We start from the raw sequence: 16,056 nt of genomic DNA, 5'->3' as shown, positions 1-16,056 counted from the left end.
ACGTCAGATCTGACCTTTTCCGATCAGATCCATTGTAGATCTGGCTGGAAAAGGCCAGATCAGTGAATTACTGGCCATTTACGGTGGTGGCCGCTGGAATCTGATAAGTATGGGTGAGTGGGGGTGTTTTTATTAATTTTTAAACTTTTTTCTAGGGGTATTTAATGGAATTAATAGACTTAAGGAGACTAAAAGTAATTAAAAAAATATACTAATATTTCTCAAAGGGCATTCTAGTATTTTCCCTAATGGAAGGTACCTATTTGTCTTTTTGAAACTTTTTGGGTATCAACCTATCGTTTCTCCAAACCTTGGGCAGGTGTGAGTTGTTTTCCCTTAAAAAATAAAACAATCCAACGGTTGTTTTACTTTCCACATGTCACGTTCACGACGTGACACGGACTTTTACTTAAATTATTAAAGTAGCCTAATGAACTTACGGAAAAGATACAGCCAGCGAAGGTGAACTTATATATCATCCCTTCATTTCATTACAGAACATTAATTTTCAGCACCACCGCCTTCTTTTGTGTAAACGAGAAACATGACATCCACGTCAGCTTTAGATCCCGGCAATGACCCCTCCCTCCGGCGGCCGCTACTTCCTCCGCCGAACAAGGCGGTGACCGAGAAACTTTGCATAGATGACATGCTACAAAAGTACTGCGGCGAGTTCGGGCCATGGCAATTACGTCATTTCGTGCTGACAAGCTTGGCCTGGGCGCTGGAGGCTTTTCACACAATGGTCATGATCTTCGCCGACCGGGAACCGAAGTGGAAATGTCTCGGACCGGAATGTGACGCGGCGACGACTAGCTTTTGTGGGCTGCAACCGGGTTCCTGGACATGGAGTGGTGGTGAAGAGGGCTCCACGGTGGCCGAGTGGTGGCTTATTTGCGAAGAGAAGTACAAAGTTGGGCTTGTTCAGGCATTGTTTTTTGGTGGCTGCATGATAGGTAAGCTTTTATTTTATTTTTATTTTAAAAAAAAATCATTTTAGCTTGGAAGTATGTTAATTTTTTATTATAATTTATCAAGTTTAGATCATGTTAACATGGATTAGGTGCATTTGGTGTAGTATTTTGGATAGGATTTTGAGGATAATATTGGATTGTTGGATAGGGGAGTATTACGAGGTAAATTTGAAAAATTTATGAAAAAGCCCATAGGTTTACTAATTTAATTAAAGACCCTACTATATAAAATGACAAAAACACCCCCACCACCTGTAGTGTCAGATTCCGGCCGCCACCGCCGGAATCTGGCCGGAAAATTTTGTTACGGCACAGACCGATCGGATCTGTGCCGTAACACATCATTATGGCCTTTTCCGGCCAGATCCACCACGGATCTGGCCGGAAAAGGCCAGATCTAAAGGCCTGTTATGGCCGTCGCGGCCGGAAAGGCCAAAACGACGGCCATCTTTGGCCGTCAGCGACGGCCAAAGATGTGGCCGTCGTTTTCGGTCAACGACGGCCATTTCTTTGGCCGTCACTGACGGCCAGATCTGGCCTTTTCCGGCCAGATCCGTGGTGGATCTTGCCGGAAAAGGCCAGATCGGTGTAATTCCGGCCATTTATGGTCGACATTTAGGCCGTTGTACAGATTCCGGCTATCACCGGCGGTGGTTGCCGGAATCTGACAAATTGGGTTGATGGGGGGGTTTTTGTTAATTTTTAAAAAATAAATTTTAGGGGGCATTTAGTGAAATTAATAACCTTATGAGGTCTAAAAGTAATTAAAAAAATAGGATAATATTTTTAGAATAGTGTGCCAAACATTATTTGGAGAATAGAATTGGGAATATGGATAAAAACAGGGAGCCAAACGCACCCTAAGTTATTATTTATTTTAAGATTTTCTATTGATGGATGAAGCGAACAGAGCAGAGAGATAAAAGAAAGAGTGGGTAGGATTATGGGTTCACGTGATGTCTGGAGGGCTGTGTTTAATTGACTGATTCAAACAAGTTTATTGATGGGATGTTATTTTTGTATTTATGGACAAAAAGACATAGCATACACAGCCAAAAAAAAAAAAAAAAAGTGTTCCTTCTGTGCGGTTGTGCCTATCCCTTTGGAGATTTATGACATTAGAATTATATATACATAGATGTCAATGTATTAACAAACTAAAAGTTAAAGATTTTAATTATTGCTTATTTTAGTGGGGATAAACCAGAGGTTGATTGATTTGCTATAGAATTGAGTTCAGAGACGTTTCTTTTACTATCTTTAGGATAATATTATATAATTTGATTGGTTTAAGTTTCCCACTTGCTCTCCGCAACTAGGAATATTCTATATGGAGTCCATATGCTCTCGTTGTACAAATCTTTGACAAATATGAATGTTATTGTAAATTTAGATTTTAGAAAAATGATATATTTTTGAGGGTGCAATTGGGAAAGTAAAGACTAAGGGGTCGGGTTCACACGAAGACCACGTTGTGCATAGAACTAGTTTTCAAATGAAAATTTGTTTGTTTATGCAATTGTTTTATCTTTTTCTCAATTTATAACTCAACTTTCCGCAATAATTTTCAGCCTTTTAGCCAAATTCGTAGCTTTAATGATGCCATCCACCAAATGTTAGCTTGACGAGTTGCTTCTCCACGCTTCTAGAGCATAAATTACACTTTCCTTACTTTACCATCACAAGGAAGTATACCTGTTAGAGCTATGTCTCAGTTGCATATATTCCCATTTGGAAAAATGCTCTGTTTTCATTGCTGCGAGAAATATTAAATTCAATGAATGGCAAACAACTATGCCTAACCAATATATTAAATTTCATAAGTGATATACATGGAGCTTTTTTATATAAAAACACAAAGTATAAAGGATTTATTTGTGCAAGATTTTACTAGAATTTCTTTGATATAACTTTATGTGGAAGAGAATATAATTCCTTTTGCACAAAAGCACCTTAATAGGTGCTATTGTTACTAAGAGACAGTCTTTAACTAGAAAAAAAAATCACATTATCCGTTCATCCACCCAATAATATTTGTACCTTAATCCTGTAATTTAGGATGTGAGCTATTATAGCTAGCTACTAAATAATATACAAAAGAAATGCTGCTTGCCTATAATTGTTACTGTGATTAGGCAGTTTCAGCTTCCAGAATTTGATCTGTGATCAGGAAATCTGAAGTTGAATGTATGAAATTGTCCTGAGAACACTTTAAATTTCAGTACAACGGTGTCTTAGTTACCAGAGTTAACTAAATATTAACACTAAAGTTTTATGATGTATATTTTCAGGTGCAGGAGTATTTGGCCATCTGTCAGACTCAAAACTAGGAAGAAAAGGTTCTTTAACAATAGTTTGTATCTTGAATGCCATTTTTGGTTGCTTAACAGCATGGTCACCAAACTACCTAATCTATCTCCTACTTCGTGTGCTTACTGGCTTCAGCACTGGAGGTGTTGGCCTTTGCGCCTTCGTTCTGGCCACTGAACCTGTTGGCCCAACAAAGCGTGGCACTGCTGGAATGTCCACATTCTACTTCTTCTCAACAGGAATAGCCTTACTCTCAGGCATAGCTTATATTTTTCGTTCCTGGCGTACTCTCTACATTGCTTCTTCAATCCCCTCCGTTTTGTTCCTCATCCTGGTTCTTCCTTTTCTCAATGAGTCGCCTAGATGGTACCTTGTTCGTGGCAAAATGAATGAAGCCATGAATCTCATGCACATAATTGCTAAGTCTAATGGACACCACCTGCCTGATGGGGTTGTCCTTGCACTCGATGAAGAAGAAAATGATGAATCTTCTAATGACAAACAAAATTACAAGGAAGAATGGGCAACAAAAGAAGCGATAACAGGTTCTGTCTTAGACGTAATTAAGTCACCAATGACACGAGTTCGCTTGTTTTTAGCAGTAGCCATTAACTTCTTGTGTTCAGTTGTGTACTATGGCCTTAGCTTAAACGTTGTAAACCTCAAAACAAATCTTTATCTCGCTGTCCTTCTCAATGCAGTGGCAGAGATGCCTGCTTTCACCCTTACAGCACTTCTGTTAGATAAATTTGGAAGGAAGCCATTGGCAATAGGCACATTATGGTTCAGTGGATTATTTTGCTTATTGGGGAGCTTGGTGAAAAATGATGGGATATGGAAAGTGGTGAGGATGGTTTGCGGAATTCTGGGAATATTTGGGATGGCGGGTACTTACAATTTGCTGTTCATATACACAATAGAGTTGTTCCCTACAGTGGTGAGAAATGCTGCACTTGGTTGTGCAACACAAGCGGCGCAGATGGGAGCAATATTAGCACCATTTGTGGTGGTTTTGGGAGGTGCCTTACCATTTGCAGTGTTTGCAGTATGTGGTATTGTAGGAGGAATCTTGGCATTTTATCTACCGGAGACACTAAATAAGCCTCTGTATGACACGATGGCCGGAATGGAGGACGGAGAAGGTGCTTAACTAAATGATACTGTGTAACATACCAGGTTTCATAATAAGATTTTGTTTTTGTTTTTGTTTTTTTCCTCGTTCTCTTTGTTTCTTGTCCTGTAATGTGAATCTCAGATATCGAGGGTTAGCAAAGAGTCAAATAGGACCAGCAAGACCCATCAATTAACTTCAAATTGAATTAAGAGCCAAATCTCTCAGCTCCATTTGACATTCCAAATTTTGCAGTAAAGTTTAGTCTCTTCTAAAACTGAACCGATGCAGACGCAGCTGCAAAGCTAGCAGCTCCATCCTGATAGCTTGAATAAATACAATATAATATCCCGTTTGCCAAAAGGAACCTCCGCCTTTATGTTGCATGAATTGGAAAAGATGCAATGGAGATTCAAGTAATTCACATTAATTGATCCACAAGACTGTTAATGAGCATCGTCTGCATAAGCACAAAATGCCAATCTCAGTCAAATGAAAATGCAGAGCAACCCTTTGATCAACTTGGGTTGTTGGTGTACTTATAAAAGCTATTAGGCCTAAAAGATTTCGATCTATCAGGCCTAGAGTAGAACAAAATCCATTCACTATTGAACATCTTCCATAGAATTGGCCACAACCCTTTTGAGTAGTTTGATTCACCAAGCCCGGTTGAGCGGAACAGTGTATTAAAAAATTAAGTTTGAGAAAATGTTCAATTATTTAGTCAAGGACCATTATTATAGTTCCGGCCACCATTCACCGGGGCTTCAGGTGCTGACTCCCCCAACATCAAGTCACCAACTTCTTTGACCTGCCGATAGGGGTGGGTGGGTCCAATTACTCGCCCAAATCCTATGGAACCAGAATCGGCCGGTTCCTAAAAGTCCGAAACCGAAACCTGAAGCATAGGTTCTGATTTCAATACTAAAAAATTTTGATTATCCCCTACTATTTACAAAAATAACAAATACACCCCCAAAAAATTACAGTACACCCTTGAAAGTTTACAAAATTATAGTTCAGTCTTGATTTCTATCCGGGTTTCGGCTTCGATTTTGGTTTCGGTTCCTACAATGGTGGAACTGGAACTAGAACCGAAATCGCATAATATTGGCTCCGATTTTTTAGAACTAAAATCAACCCTATGAGGACCGGTTTCGAGTAAGAGCCAGCACCTCAGGTACTTGCCAGTTCCAGTTATGGCTGGTTTTTTTGCACACCCCTACCTACTGGCATTAGGCGGATGTCATCCCAATACATGGTCTCAACTTTACGAAGACATGTATTTTTGGTACTTCCAAAGTAACGAGGAGTTCTTTAAAAAAATTGTTTTGTGCCTCTAGGTAATTTTTTCATAACAATTTCTCTACATCACCCCCATAACTTCTTAATTATTTAATCATAGTAATTGATCAAATATTATTTGAGATGAGTAATATAAAATGTATACATAATATATATACATAAATACATGCACTTTGATCCAATCAAGAGATTGCTCTATTTGACGATAACACATACAAAAAAAAGAAAAAAACAGTTTTTTTCACAACTTGTTATCCTACATGGTAATTTATACCAAAATATTCACATATAAATCCAATCTTGGACTTTAGATTAATTTTTTTAATCAAAGTGCAGAGCCATCAAAACATGAATGGAGTTGCAGAGAATGTGGGAATAATGGATGGCCCTGAATTCTGCCTGCAAATATACACACCAAAAAAAAAAAAAATTACCCAGTGAGTTCAAATTCAACTTGTTAAATACAATCTGCACATAAAAATAAATAAATAAATAAAATGAAGAAATTTTTTTATAAATAGACAAGATATGAAAACTCAAAACACCATAGAAATTCATGTCATGTTAAGACTCAAAACAGAAATTGAAAAATATACGACACTCTGTCTTTACTGCTTTATTATTTTGTTCCCGAATGATTAAATCTATTGTATTTTTTCTATAATAATTTTGTTATCTCCTCACCCAATTAATCGTTATCTAAATAATCATTTTCAAAAGGAAATATCGGAAAAATTAACAAGTTACCCGAAATCGCGGCTACAGCTACGAACGCGAGCTTTGTCTCGCTGCGATCCACCGTTTTTCCTTTTAAAGCTTCTCTCTCTTTCGCTTTTGGTCCTGTCCATCACAAAATCTTCAGAAATCGAACACAACGACGGCTTCCATTCCTCTGCCGAAGCACCGCCGCTACAGCCAGACCTCCCCCGTCTCTTCCGGCGGTAACTCCGGCGCATCAACGACCTCGTTTCCTCCACTCTCGGCTCCACACGCTCCGCCACGGGACTGGCTCCGCCCGCCTCGGGTGATCCACAACACGACACTAGCTCCAACAAGAACTTCATGTTCCCGCAATTTCCACACGTGGAAGAAAAGAATAAGTGAACAACAGAGAAGAGAAACTTCTCAGCTCTCCATTGTTGTCGTCTGTGGTATTGCTGTTCTTCTTGTTATTGTCGTGTGGATAGTAAGGGGTCGTTGCTTCAGTTTTATTTATTATTTATAGGGGCCGAGGCAGATCGAGTGGAGTGATTAATTAATTATTTATTTCTATTTTATTATTTATTTTTTGTGGATAAGATTGGCCCTGATTTTTTCGGAATATTACAAATTTAGGATGTTTAAATGGGCCGATCCAACGGTGGGCCCAGTGGGTCCATTTCTGAGTTCTGACAGTTCGGATGCTCAAGTTTTACTCTTCACCTTTTAAAAAATAAAACAAAATAAATCCTCATTTCATTAAACATTAAAATAAATATATAAAAATTCTGATAATATTTGGTACTGCCGTTACTAAGCCGGCATTATAATTAATATTTTTTAGAAGATATCTAGTTGACTTTATAATTGTTGAAAGGTTTAATTAATTATTAGCCAATTGTCAATAGAAATCAATTTTGAAATTATTAACTCTTTATCTTATCATTAAAATCTCCTAATTAATTTATTAAAGATTTCTCTTAATTATATAAAATTATATGAAACTGCAAAATATTTCAAATGTAAGTCAGCAATTATAAAATAATTTAATTCTTATGTTCACTCATCTTAGTAATTAACATTTTTAATAAATATTAATGTTGCATGTGATTCATGTAGGTTACATATATATTATTATAAAGTTGGTTAATTTTTTGATGTATACGGCTAATATAAACTTTTATTTTGAATTTAATTATATGAAGTGATGAAGTCAAGCACTCCTATAATTAAACTCTTTATTAGTTTAACAATTCAATGTAAATTATAAGGTCATCTGATTGACAATTTAGATGATAACTATGTTTAGCAGGGCAGGTGGTTAATTTGACAATAGATACCAAGATTTTAAAATACTAATAAAATAAAATAAAAATATCTCAGAGAAAATAATAATTAATAATTCCTATTTATTCTTTACAACAGGAGAACTATGGATGAACTATTCGGAGCAGTTCTAAATTAATAAATCCATTCATTATTAAAATAACCAGGGTGTTCGACCCAGTTTACACGCACTTTAATTAATCTTTAGATCCCATTGAATACCCTCCAAGCTCCTATGAATGCCCTACAAATCCAGTATTTCAGGTAAGTCATAAATGTAATAGTCTGGTAGATAACTCCAAGATGGTTTGAACCCAAAAATTCAATGAGGGGAGCAAACTTTCTTGACCACCAAACCTTTTTGTAAAAGCATCTTAATTATAGGAAGGAAATACCAGTATCATAACCCTAAGGTTGGCCTGACAATCAATAATGTTTTCTTTCTTCATTTATTTCTTAGGTTCAAACTACCTTAAGACTTGTAGAATATTTAATAACCCCTGAAAGTTAGTTAAGGTGTGCACAAACTGGACCAAAAAAGGACATACCAGTATTATAACTAAAAAAAATTTCAAAGATAAGCTAGAAATTTATGTTCATTAACTAAAGAAAAGTAGTTGAGATACTGCAAATCTTTTCATAAATAGCCATACAAATTTATTCCCACAACCAGACTCTTACCAGGATGATGTTACTTGAATCTTGACAGATGCAACTTTTTTCTCTGGAAAATTCTTTCGACTTATCAAGAAAACAATCAATCGAACGCCATATAAGCTGCTGAAAAACGAAGACGCATTAAGTTGTATCAAATCTAGCTGTAACAATATGTTGTCTTCATTTATGAGATGGAACTAAATATCCAGTGTTGAGTTACTTTCAGAGTTGAAGAATTGTTGAGTTGCTTCCATGGCAGGGCAACCAGTGTGCAGGAATTGGTTTATTCGGAGAATTCTGTCCATGGTTTTGGTGGTTCTTGGGCCACCTGGAAAAAATGCAATAAATATGGAGAGTCTACTTGGTGTGTTTACGTTATCACGGGGTCGCTATAATTCATCTGGACAGGTTATGGTGTAGGCAAAACTACAACTGAATGAATCAAATCCTGATGGTGATACTGAAGAAGAAATTGATTTTCAAGAAATTTACAGGTGGGAACATAAAGAATGCCTTTTGTGGTCCACTATCAGGATTTAGCATTATTTGACAACTTCTAGAACAGAAAATGTTGAATGTTGGGTGACTTTTACATGACTTGCAGTTGAAAGGATTTGATTGAGAACATTTCTGACACTGTTAAAACCAGCTTTAAGAATTCATTAAAAATTTATGTAAGATGTTTGGATGAAATACATTAGACTATAATGTTCTTTGATTGAAATTCTAGCCAATGAAAGAAATTTTTTTCAAACAAATCTTGAACTAATTCTGACCACCAGCAGAATTCCACAGAATTCCCAGATTCTTGATGATTGTGTTGAGAAATAAATCGGTTTCTGGATCAAATGAAGCTCAGCCTTTGGTGTGGTTATCATCAGCTATCAAGAAACCTTTCAGATTTCGTTTGATATTAGCAACTTGTTTCTCAATTTTATGTAGTTTGAGTTTCAAGAACACATTTTTTTCTTAGTGTATTATAAATTTTTATTTTTCTGGACTATATGTAACACCAAAACACAAGCTAAGAAACAATAACACTTTCATCTAAATGATCCTTATATAAATCATTTAATTATGCATAGCCAGTTTTCACTTCAGTTTAGTGAGAACAAGTTACAGTCTGATAAAATTATAACTAATGATAACAAATTAAGAGTCTTGTACATAATATTGCCAACATGGATCAGTTCAAATCAATATATTTCTGAATTCATCACAGAGTTCACGTATTAAGTAATGTTCCCCAAAAATGCATGGTTACAATTGATGGAAGGCCGACCAATAGAAAACAGAGAACCGTTCATAGATAATACTAACTGACAAAGGCCAGTGTGAAGGATTACCATCTTGTTTTATGAACGCATGAGTCACTGTCGGCCATATGGGGATGACATGTTGTGGCCATATTGAGAGGACATATTCTCAGATGGAGGCCCTGGAGGTGCTCTGGGTCTTGCGTATTCTGCAAATATAACCCACCCATCCAGAAACTGCAAAAGACAAATAGAGAATTCATTTACTAAAAAGGATTGTAAAAAAAAGAACTTGAACATCAACTATGAGAGAATCAACTTTATTATTGTTAATTTTTTCGCAGAAGGAATTAACAGTAATATTGAAATTAAAAAATTAGGTGATAATATCATCAAAACTAGAAAACTCATGGTTAAAAAAAGCCAAAAAAGAAATTATTTTACAAAGAATCCAGCTTAGCCTGTACAAGATGACACGACATCATTAAATTTGCTTGAATAAGAACCCTACATCCCTCAAAACAAAATCTTTGATGGAATTCCAAATTTTAATCAGAAGCTCCATTAAAATACTCATAAATGAAAAGGAACAGGAAGACAATGATATGGTTTCTATAACATTAATTGCTTTCTTCCCCTTTCCTACATATATTTTAAGTTATATCCATGTGTGTTACCATTACAGCAGGGCCATAAAATGAACTAATTGATAGAAATGGACATTAAAAAGGGATAGAAGAGAATAAAAAGGTGCCCAACAAGGATGCAGTGAAGGAATAAGTTAGTAGAAGGATGTGATAAACTCAATCTTAGCACAACGGTACATAGCTTGAACAAACATTTTGCGAGAAAATTGAGAAATCTATGAGCCACCCCACTTCAATACGTTTTCTTTTTCTTTTTTTCCCTATGAGGAAATATGAAAGTTGTCTTCTGACTTCGCTAAAATTGAGATGCACAGTTTCCACTTCCTACAGATTCCTACAGTTTTCGCTAAAATTGTCATTACCACTTTCCAAGTTCATCTAACATTTCATGCGTTACTTTCTTTCAGAGCCATAATGTGTGGGCATTTAAGTTGACCATGGTTACGCCACGATTGATGGGCTTTGGAACTTCCTACCCTACCAAGTTTTCAAGCTATATTCGACACTACAGCTGACTTGAGCATTTTTGAAAAATAAAATAGATAACAAATAAGAAACAGAGCTGAGTAGAGCATTGCTTCTAAACTCTTTGACTCAGATATACAAACATTAGTATAATCTTCAACAAAATAAATGTGGTGTCTTGTCAACTCACCTTGCCATCCATGCCCTCTATGCCTTTTGCAGCATCTTCCAAGGTAGCATATCTTACAAAACGAAACCCCTTGGAATATCCAGACACTCGATCGGTCACTACCCTAGCTGTGAATAGCAGAAACACCAATAATTAGTAGTCCACCATGCACTAGGGTGGATTTAAATAGCTTTAAAGAAGAAGAACAAACCTTGAACCGCTTCACCAAACTTAGAAAAGGCTTCCTTGAGTCCCTCAGTAGTCGTGCGCTTACTAAGTCCTGAAAAGGAACTTGATTTTAAATCTCATAGTCATAACAATAAGAAAGTTAGACCCATCATCTCTGATCAGAACGTAATATGTATTAAACCTTGATAAAGATATTATCATACCCAGAATAACAGAGAAAATAAACACTATGGAAACAATTTTTGGGATTACTTATCATGTGCAGATATGGCTTTTTAGGGGTTCTTTTCGACAGACACTTAAGTGATCCACTATAGTTCTCTCTTTTAGTCTCACTAATACAGTTCGCTTTGTTTCCTATAAAAAAAAATATAATCATTATGACAATTGATTTAATGTCACTGGCACCACACTTCACTAAGAAACTCTCATTGCTGTCAGCAACATAAGAAGCTTCGCTAAGAAATCAACGGGGAGGTTCTCTGGCGAATTTCAAACCCATGAGGTAATACCTGCATCTTCACCACCAGGTGGGAGAAGTCACGAGGATTTAACCTATTTATTAACAATCTTGTTGGACAATGAACAAGCGAGATTAATAAATATATGTTTTTGCCAGCCCTCCACAAATGCTTGTTAGATATTTACAAAGTGTGAAATATGAAGTAACCTCTACATGATAGAAAATATACTCTGTTAAATAGTTGTTACAACTATATCAGTTCAGTTACTGTATCAGTTTAGTTTCAGTTCAATTAGTTGGTTTAGTTACAACCTGAGTTAGTTAGCTAGTTAGTTGAGTTAATTTATCTTAACGTAATATAAAGCATTTGTACAGTAACGATACAAAGTGAATCAATAAAGCAAATTTTCCCCAAATTCCCCTTTGTTCACCGAGACTGAAACACTTCAACATGTTATCAGAGCTTCAATTTTCTGCAATCTAACTTGAAAATCAGCTGAATCAAGCTTCCAATTTGATCTTTGCTAAGCTCAATAGAGCTTAAAATTTCTCAATTTCTTCATTCTAGCTTGATTTGCTAAGAATTCAACGTCGACAATGACATCCTCCACTGAAGAATCAGTTGTTCCTTCGATCGATTCAAACTCTCCTCTCAATGTTCATCCTTCTGATACACCAGGTACTGTTCTTGTTTCTGAATAGCTTGTAGGAACAGAAAACTATGGATTATGGAGTAGAGCTATGCCTGTTTCTCTATGTGCAAAGAATAAATTAGGTTTCGTTAATGGAACATGCACAAAATCATCAATTCATACTCAGTTAGTGCCACAATGGGAAAGATGCAATTCCTTAGTGTTGTCATGGATCTTTAATTCAGTATCAAAAGAATTTTTTAACAGAATTGTATATTCTACTGATGCTTACCAAGTTTGGTAAGATTTAAAAGAACAATTCCATAAAGTCAATGGGACTAGGATTTTTGGTATCCATAGAGAAATTGCTAATTTTACACAGGGAACAAACATTGTAGCAATGTATTACAACAAACTCAAGTCTTTGTGGGATGAGTTAGATTCGTTAGTAAGTCTACCTGCACCAGATAGTGTATCAGCAAAGGCATTCCTTGAACACCTGAATCAACAGAAATTGTTACAATTTCTGATGGGATTGAATGACTCATATTCTATGGTTAGGAGTCAAATCTTGTTGATGAACCCATTGCCAAGTGTTAAACAAGCCTATTCTGTAGTACATCAGGATGAAAGCCAAAGAATTCTTGCTGGCATGAATGTTAATTCAGAGGTCACAACTGCACTTTATGCTTAGAACAACAGTAAGCATCAAAATCCAGGCCAAAAATATAAGGGTAAAAGACCATATATTGAATGTGAGTACTGCCATTTACCTGGTCACAAACGAGAGAGTTGCTACAAACTAAATGGGTATCCTGCTGATTATCAGTTCACAAAAGGTAGAACAAATTCTAAGGGTAAGGTTTCTGCTAATCAAGCTCAAATGCAGAATGTAGTCTTAGAGTCATCAGATGCTAGAACTGCAAAGGCTTCTGGAAATGCTAATGCTCAAATTGGTCCCGTTTTAACAATTGACCAATATAATCAAATCCTTTAGCTCTTGGGAAAGGAGAATGTCAATCCTCCAACTGCCAATCTTGTAGGTACCTTCACTGATTATGCTACTGCTTTCTTTTCTTGCTCGAATAATGCCACTTGGATCATAGATACAGGAGCTACATATCACATGACTAGCAATTATTCAATTTTACAATCACCTATAGCTATAGAACCTACCGCACAATCCCTTGTAGGATTACCGAATGGAACCAAAACACATATTAGACATATAGGTTCTGTAGACTTGGATAATGGTTTTCATCTTTCAAAAGTCCTACACATCCTAGACTTTAAACACAATTTGTTGTAAGTCTCTAAATTTACTATTTCCAATAACTTTACCATTACATTTTATCCTGATTTTTGCCTCATTCAGGATCTTTGCAGTGGCAAGTTGAAGGGGATTGGTAAGCATGACCAAGGCTTATATCTTCTTGATCCAATGTCCAAACATTTGCCAACTTTGTCAGATTTAAAGATTTTAAATAAGATTGCTTCAAATGTTTTGTATTCAAAAGATACTATTTCCAATGTTTTTCATTCGAATAATCATGTACCATCAATTTTACCGTTGAATAAGGATATTAATTCATATTTGTCTCTTTTATCTACAACTTTGCCTACTGCACCTGAGTTATGGCATCAAAGGCTAGGACATATCCCTTACAAGACTTCATAGCTTATGCAACATAAGCTGAAAATGAATTTTTCTACACCTTTTCACTCTGATGTTTTTCCATTAGCCAAACAAACTAGAATTCCTTTTCATCATAGTGCTTCATATTCCAGCTGCATTTTTTACTTGTTACACATGGATGTTTGGGGTCCATATAGGACACCAACTCATGGTAATGCAAGGTACTTTCTCACTGTTGTAGATGATTACTCTAGAGTTACATGGATATTCCTTATGCAATTCAAATCTAAGACTTTTCTTACAATCAAATATTTTCTTGAAATGGTCCAAAATCAGTATCAATTTACTCCTAAATGCATTAAAACTAATAATGGCCTTGAGTTTTTTAATAAAAATTGTCATGACCTGTTTCTTCAAAAGGGTATTATACATCAAAGCTCATGTGCATATTCCCCTCAACAAAATGGAGTTGTTGAGAGGAAACATAGGCATATTCTTGAGGTCGCTAGGGCACTGGAATTTCAGGCACATATACCAAACCATCTTTGGGGATATTGTGTCCAAACTGCAGTGTATTTGATCAATAGGTTTTCTTCATTTATTCTTCATGGTTTATCTCCTTTTGAGAAATTTTTGGCAAGCCTCCCTCATTGGATCATATCAAGGTATTTGGCTCTTTGGTTTATGCTACGATTCTTACTCATAAAGACAAATTATCCCCTAGATCAGCCCCCTGTGTTTTCTTAGGTTATTCATTAACTCAGAAAGGTTATTTACTCTATAACCTTTCCTCTCATTCAGTTTCAGTTTTAAGGGATGTCACTTTCTATGAACACATCTTCCCTTTTTCTTGGTCCATTTCATCACAAAATCCCCTTCCTCCTGCATCTGATTTTCTTGAAACAAAGTCAGCACCTTCCACTGTCACTTCCCCATCTGATACTACAATACCATCTGTCCAATCTATAGAACCATCTTCTCCTTCCACTAATTTGCCACCTGACCAACACATAATTTCTCCTACTATTCCTTTACCTCCAAAGCTTGTTATTCATCCTCTTAGGAAATTCAATAGGACTACCAGGCCTCCTATTTGGACTTCAGATTTCATTTGTCCTACTCTTACACCTAATTCCTCAGCCAATGCTACTCCTTACCCTATTTCCAATTTTGTCACATATAACCATATTTCTCCTTCTTACAAGGCTTCAATCTTCATTTGGTTGAGCCTTGCTCTTTTTCTTTAGCTTCTAAAGATCCAAATTGGGTGGTTGCAATGCAGAAAGAAATACAAGCCTTAGAGCACAATAAGACCTGGACTTTAGTCCCTTTACCGCCTAGTAAGGTTCCTATTAGGTGTAAATGGGTATATAAGTTGAAATATAAGGTTGATGGTTCTTTAGAAAGGTATAAGGCCAGGTTGGTGGCTAAGGGATATACTCAACAGGTTGGGGTGCAGAAACATTTTCTCCTGTAGTGAAAATGGTTAAGTGAAAATGGTTACTGTTAGAACCATTTTGTCTTTGGGTGCCATGAATGGTTGGCCTCTTTATCAATTGGATGTGGATAATGCTTTCCTACAGGGTGATCTGCAAGAGGAGATATACATGACTTTGCCTCAAGGTTTTGTTAAGCAAAGGGGGCAAAATATGGTTTGTAGGCTTCATAAATCCCTTTATGGATTAAAACAGACTTCTAGGGCTTGGAACTATAAACTTACACAAGCCTTAATCACTGGTGGTTTCTGTCAATCTAAATCAGATTACTCTCTTTTTTATCAAAAGGCTTGGTTTACACATTGTTATACTTTTGGTGCATGTGGATGACATAGTGATTACAAGAAGTAGTATTGAAATGATTTAGCAAACCAAACAACTATTGCATTCTAATTTAAAGCTTAAGGACTTGGGATTACTAAGATACTTCTTAGGTTTTGAAGTAGCTAGATCATCTAAAGGGATTATTTTGTGTCAACGGAAGTATGCATTGGAATTGATTTCAGAATCTGGATTATCTGGTTCCAAACCCTCCACAATTCCAATGGATTCCACTTTGAAATCGACATATGTTGCATATGATGAAATGTTTTCTTTAGCCAATGATCCATTACTTCCTGACCCAAGTGTCTATCAAAGGTTAGTAGGTAAGTTGCTGTATTTGTGTATGACTTGACCAGACTTGAGTTTTTCAGTCAATTTATTAAGTCAATTCATGCAC

General features: G+C 36.2%; 3 protein-coding genes across 3 annotated transcripts; 1 reads left to right on the top strand and 2 right to left on the bottom strand.

Moving 5' to 3' along the window:
* The first annotated feature begins 445 nt into the window (after positions 1–445).
* Positions 446–4,649, top strand: LOC116142913 (organic cation/carnitine transporter 4). The gene is made up of 2 exons (XM_031428331.1): positions 446–956; positions 3,266–4,649. Exons 1-2 carry the CDS (start codon positions 545–547, stop codon positions 4,432–4,434), a joined length of 1,581 nt encoding a protein of 526 aa, XP_031284191.1. The 5' UTR covers positions 446–544; the 3' UTR covers positions 4,435–4,649.
* Positions 4,650–5,981: 1,332 nt separating this feature from the next.
* Positions 5,982–6,914, bottom strand: LOC116142916. Its single transcript, XM_031428334.1, has 2 exons — positions 6,448–6,914; positions 5,982–6,099 (listed from the first exon to the last, which is right to left on the bottom strand). The coding sequence occupies exons 1-2, from the start codon at positions 6,762–6,764 to the stop codon at positions 6,042–6,044; spliced, it is 375 nt and encodes a 124-aa protein (XP_031284194.1). The 5' UTR covers positions 6,765–6,914; the 3' UTR covers positions 5,982–6,041.
* A 2,635-nt stretch (positions 6,915–9,549) lies between these two features.
* On the bottom strand, positions 9,550–14,851 carry LOC116142923 (organelle RRM domain-containing protein 2, mitochondrial-like). Its single transcript, XM_031428340.1, has 4 exons — positions 14,674–14,851; positions 11,131–11,223; positions 10,941–11,047; positions 9,550–9,875 (listed from the first exon to the last, which is right to left on the bottom strand). Exons 1-4 carry the CDS (start codon positions 14,849–14,851, stop codon positions 9,753–9,755), a joined length of 501 nt encoding a protein of 166 aa, XP_031284200.1. The 3' UTR covers positions 9,550–9,752.
* Between the last annotated feature and the right edge of the window lie 1,205 nt (positions 14,852–16,056).

Source organism: Pistacia vera, unplaced genomic scaffold (assembly GCF_008641045.1).
Source record: "Pistacia vera cultivar Batoury unplaced genomic scaffold, PisVer_v2 Contig421, whole genome shotgun sequence".
NCBI lineage: Eukaryota > Viridiplantae > Streptophyta > Magnoliopsida > Sapindales > Anacardiaceae > Pistacia > Pistacia vera.
The sequence above is the reverse complement of the archived record's forward strand: the minus strand, read 5'-3'. Positions and strand labels throughout refer to the sequence as shown.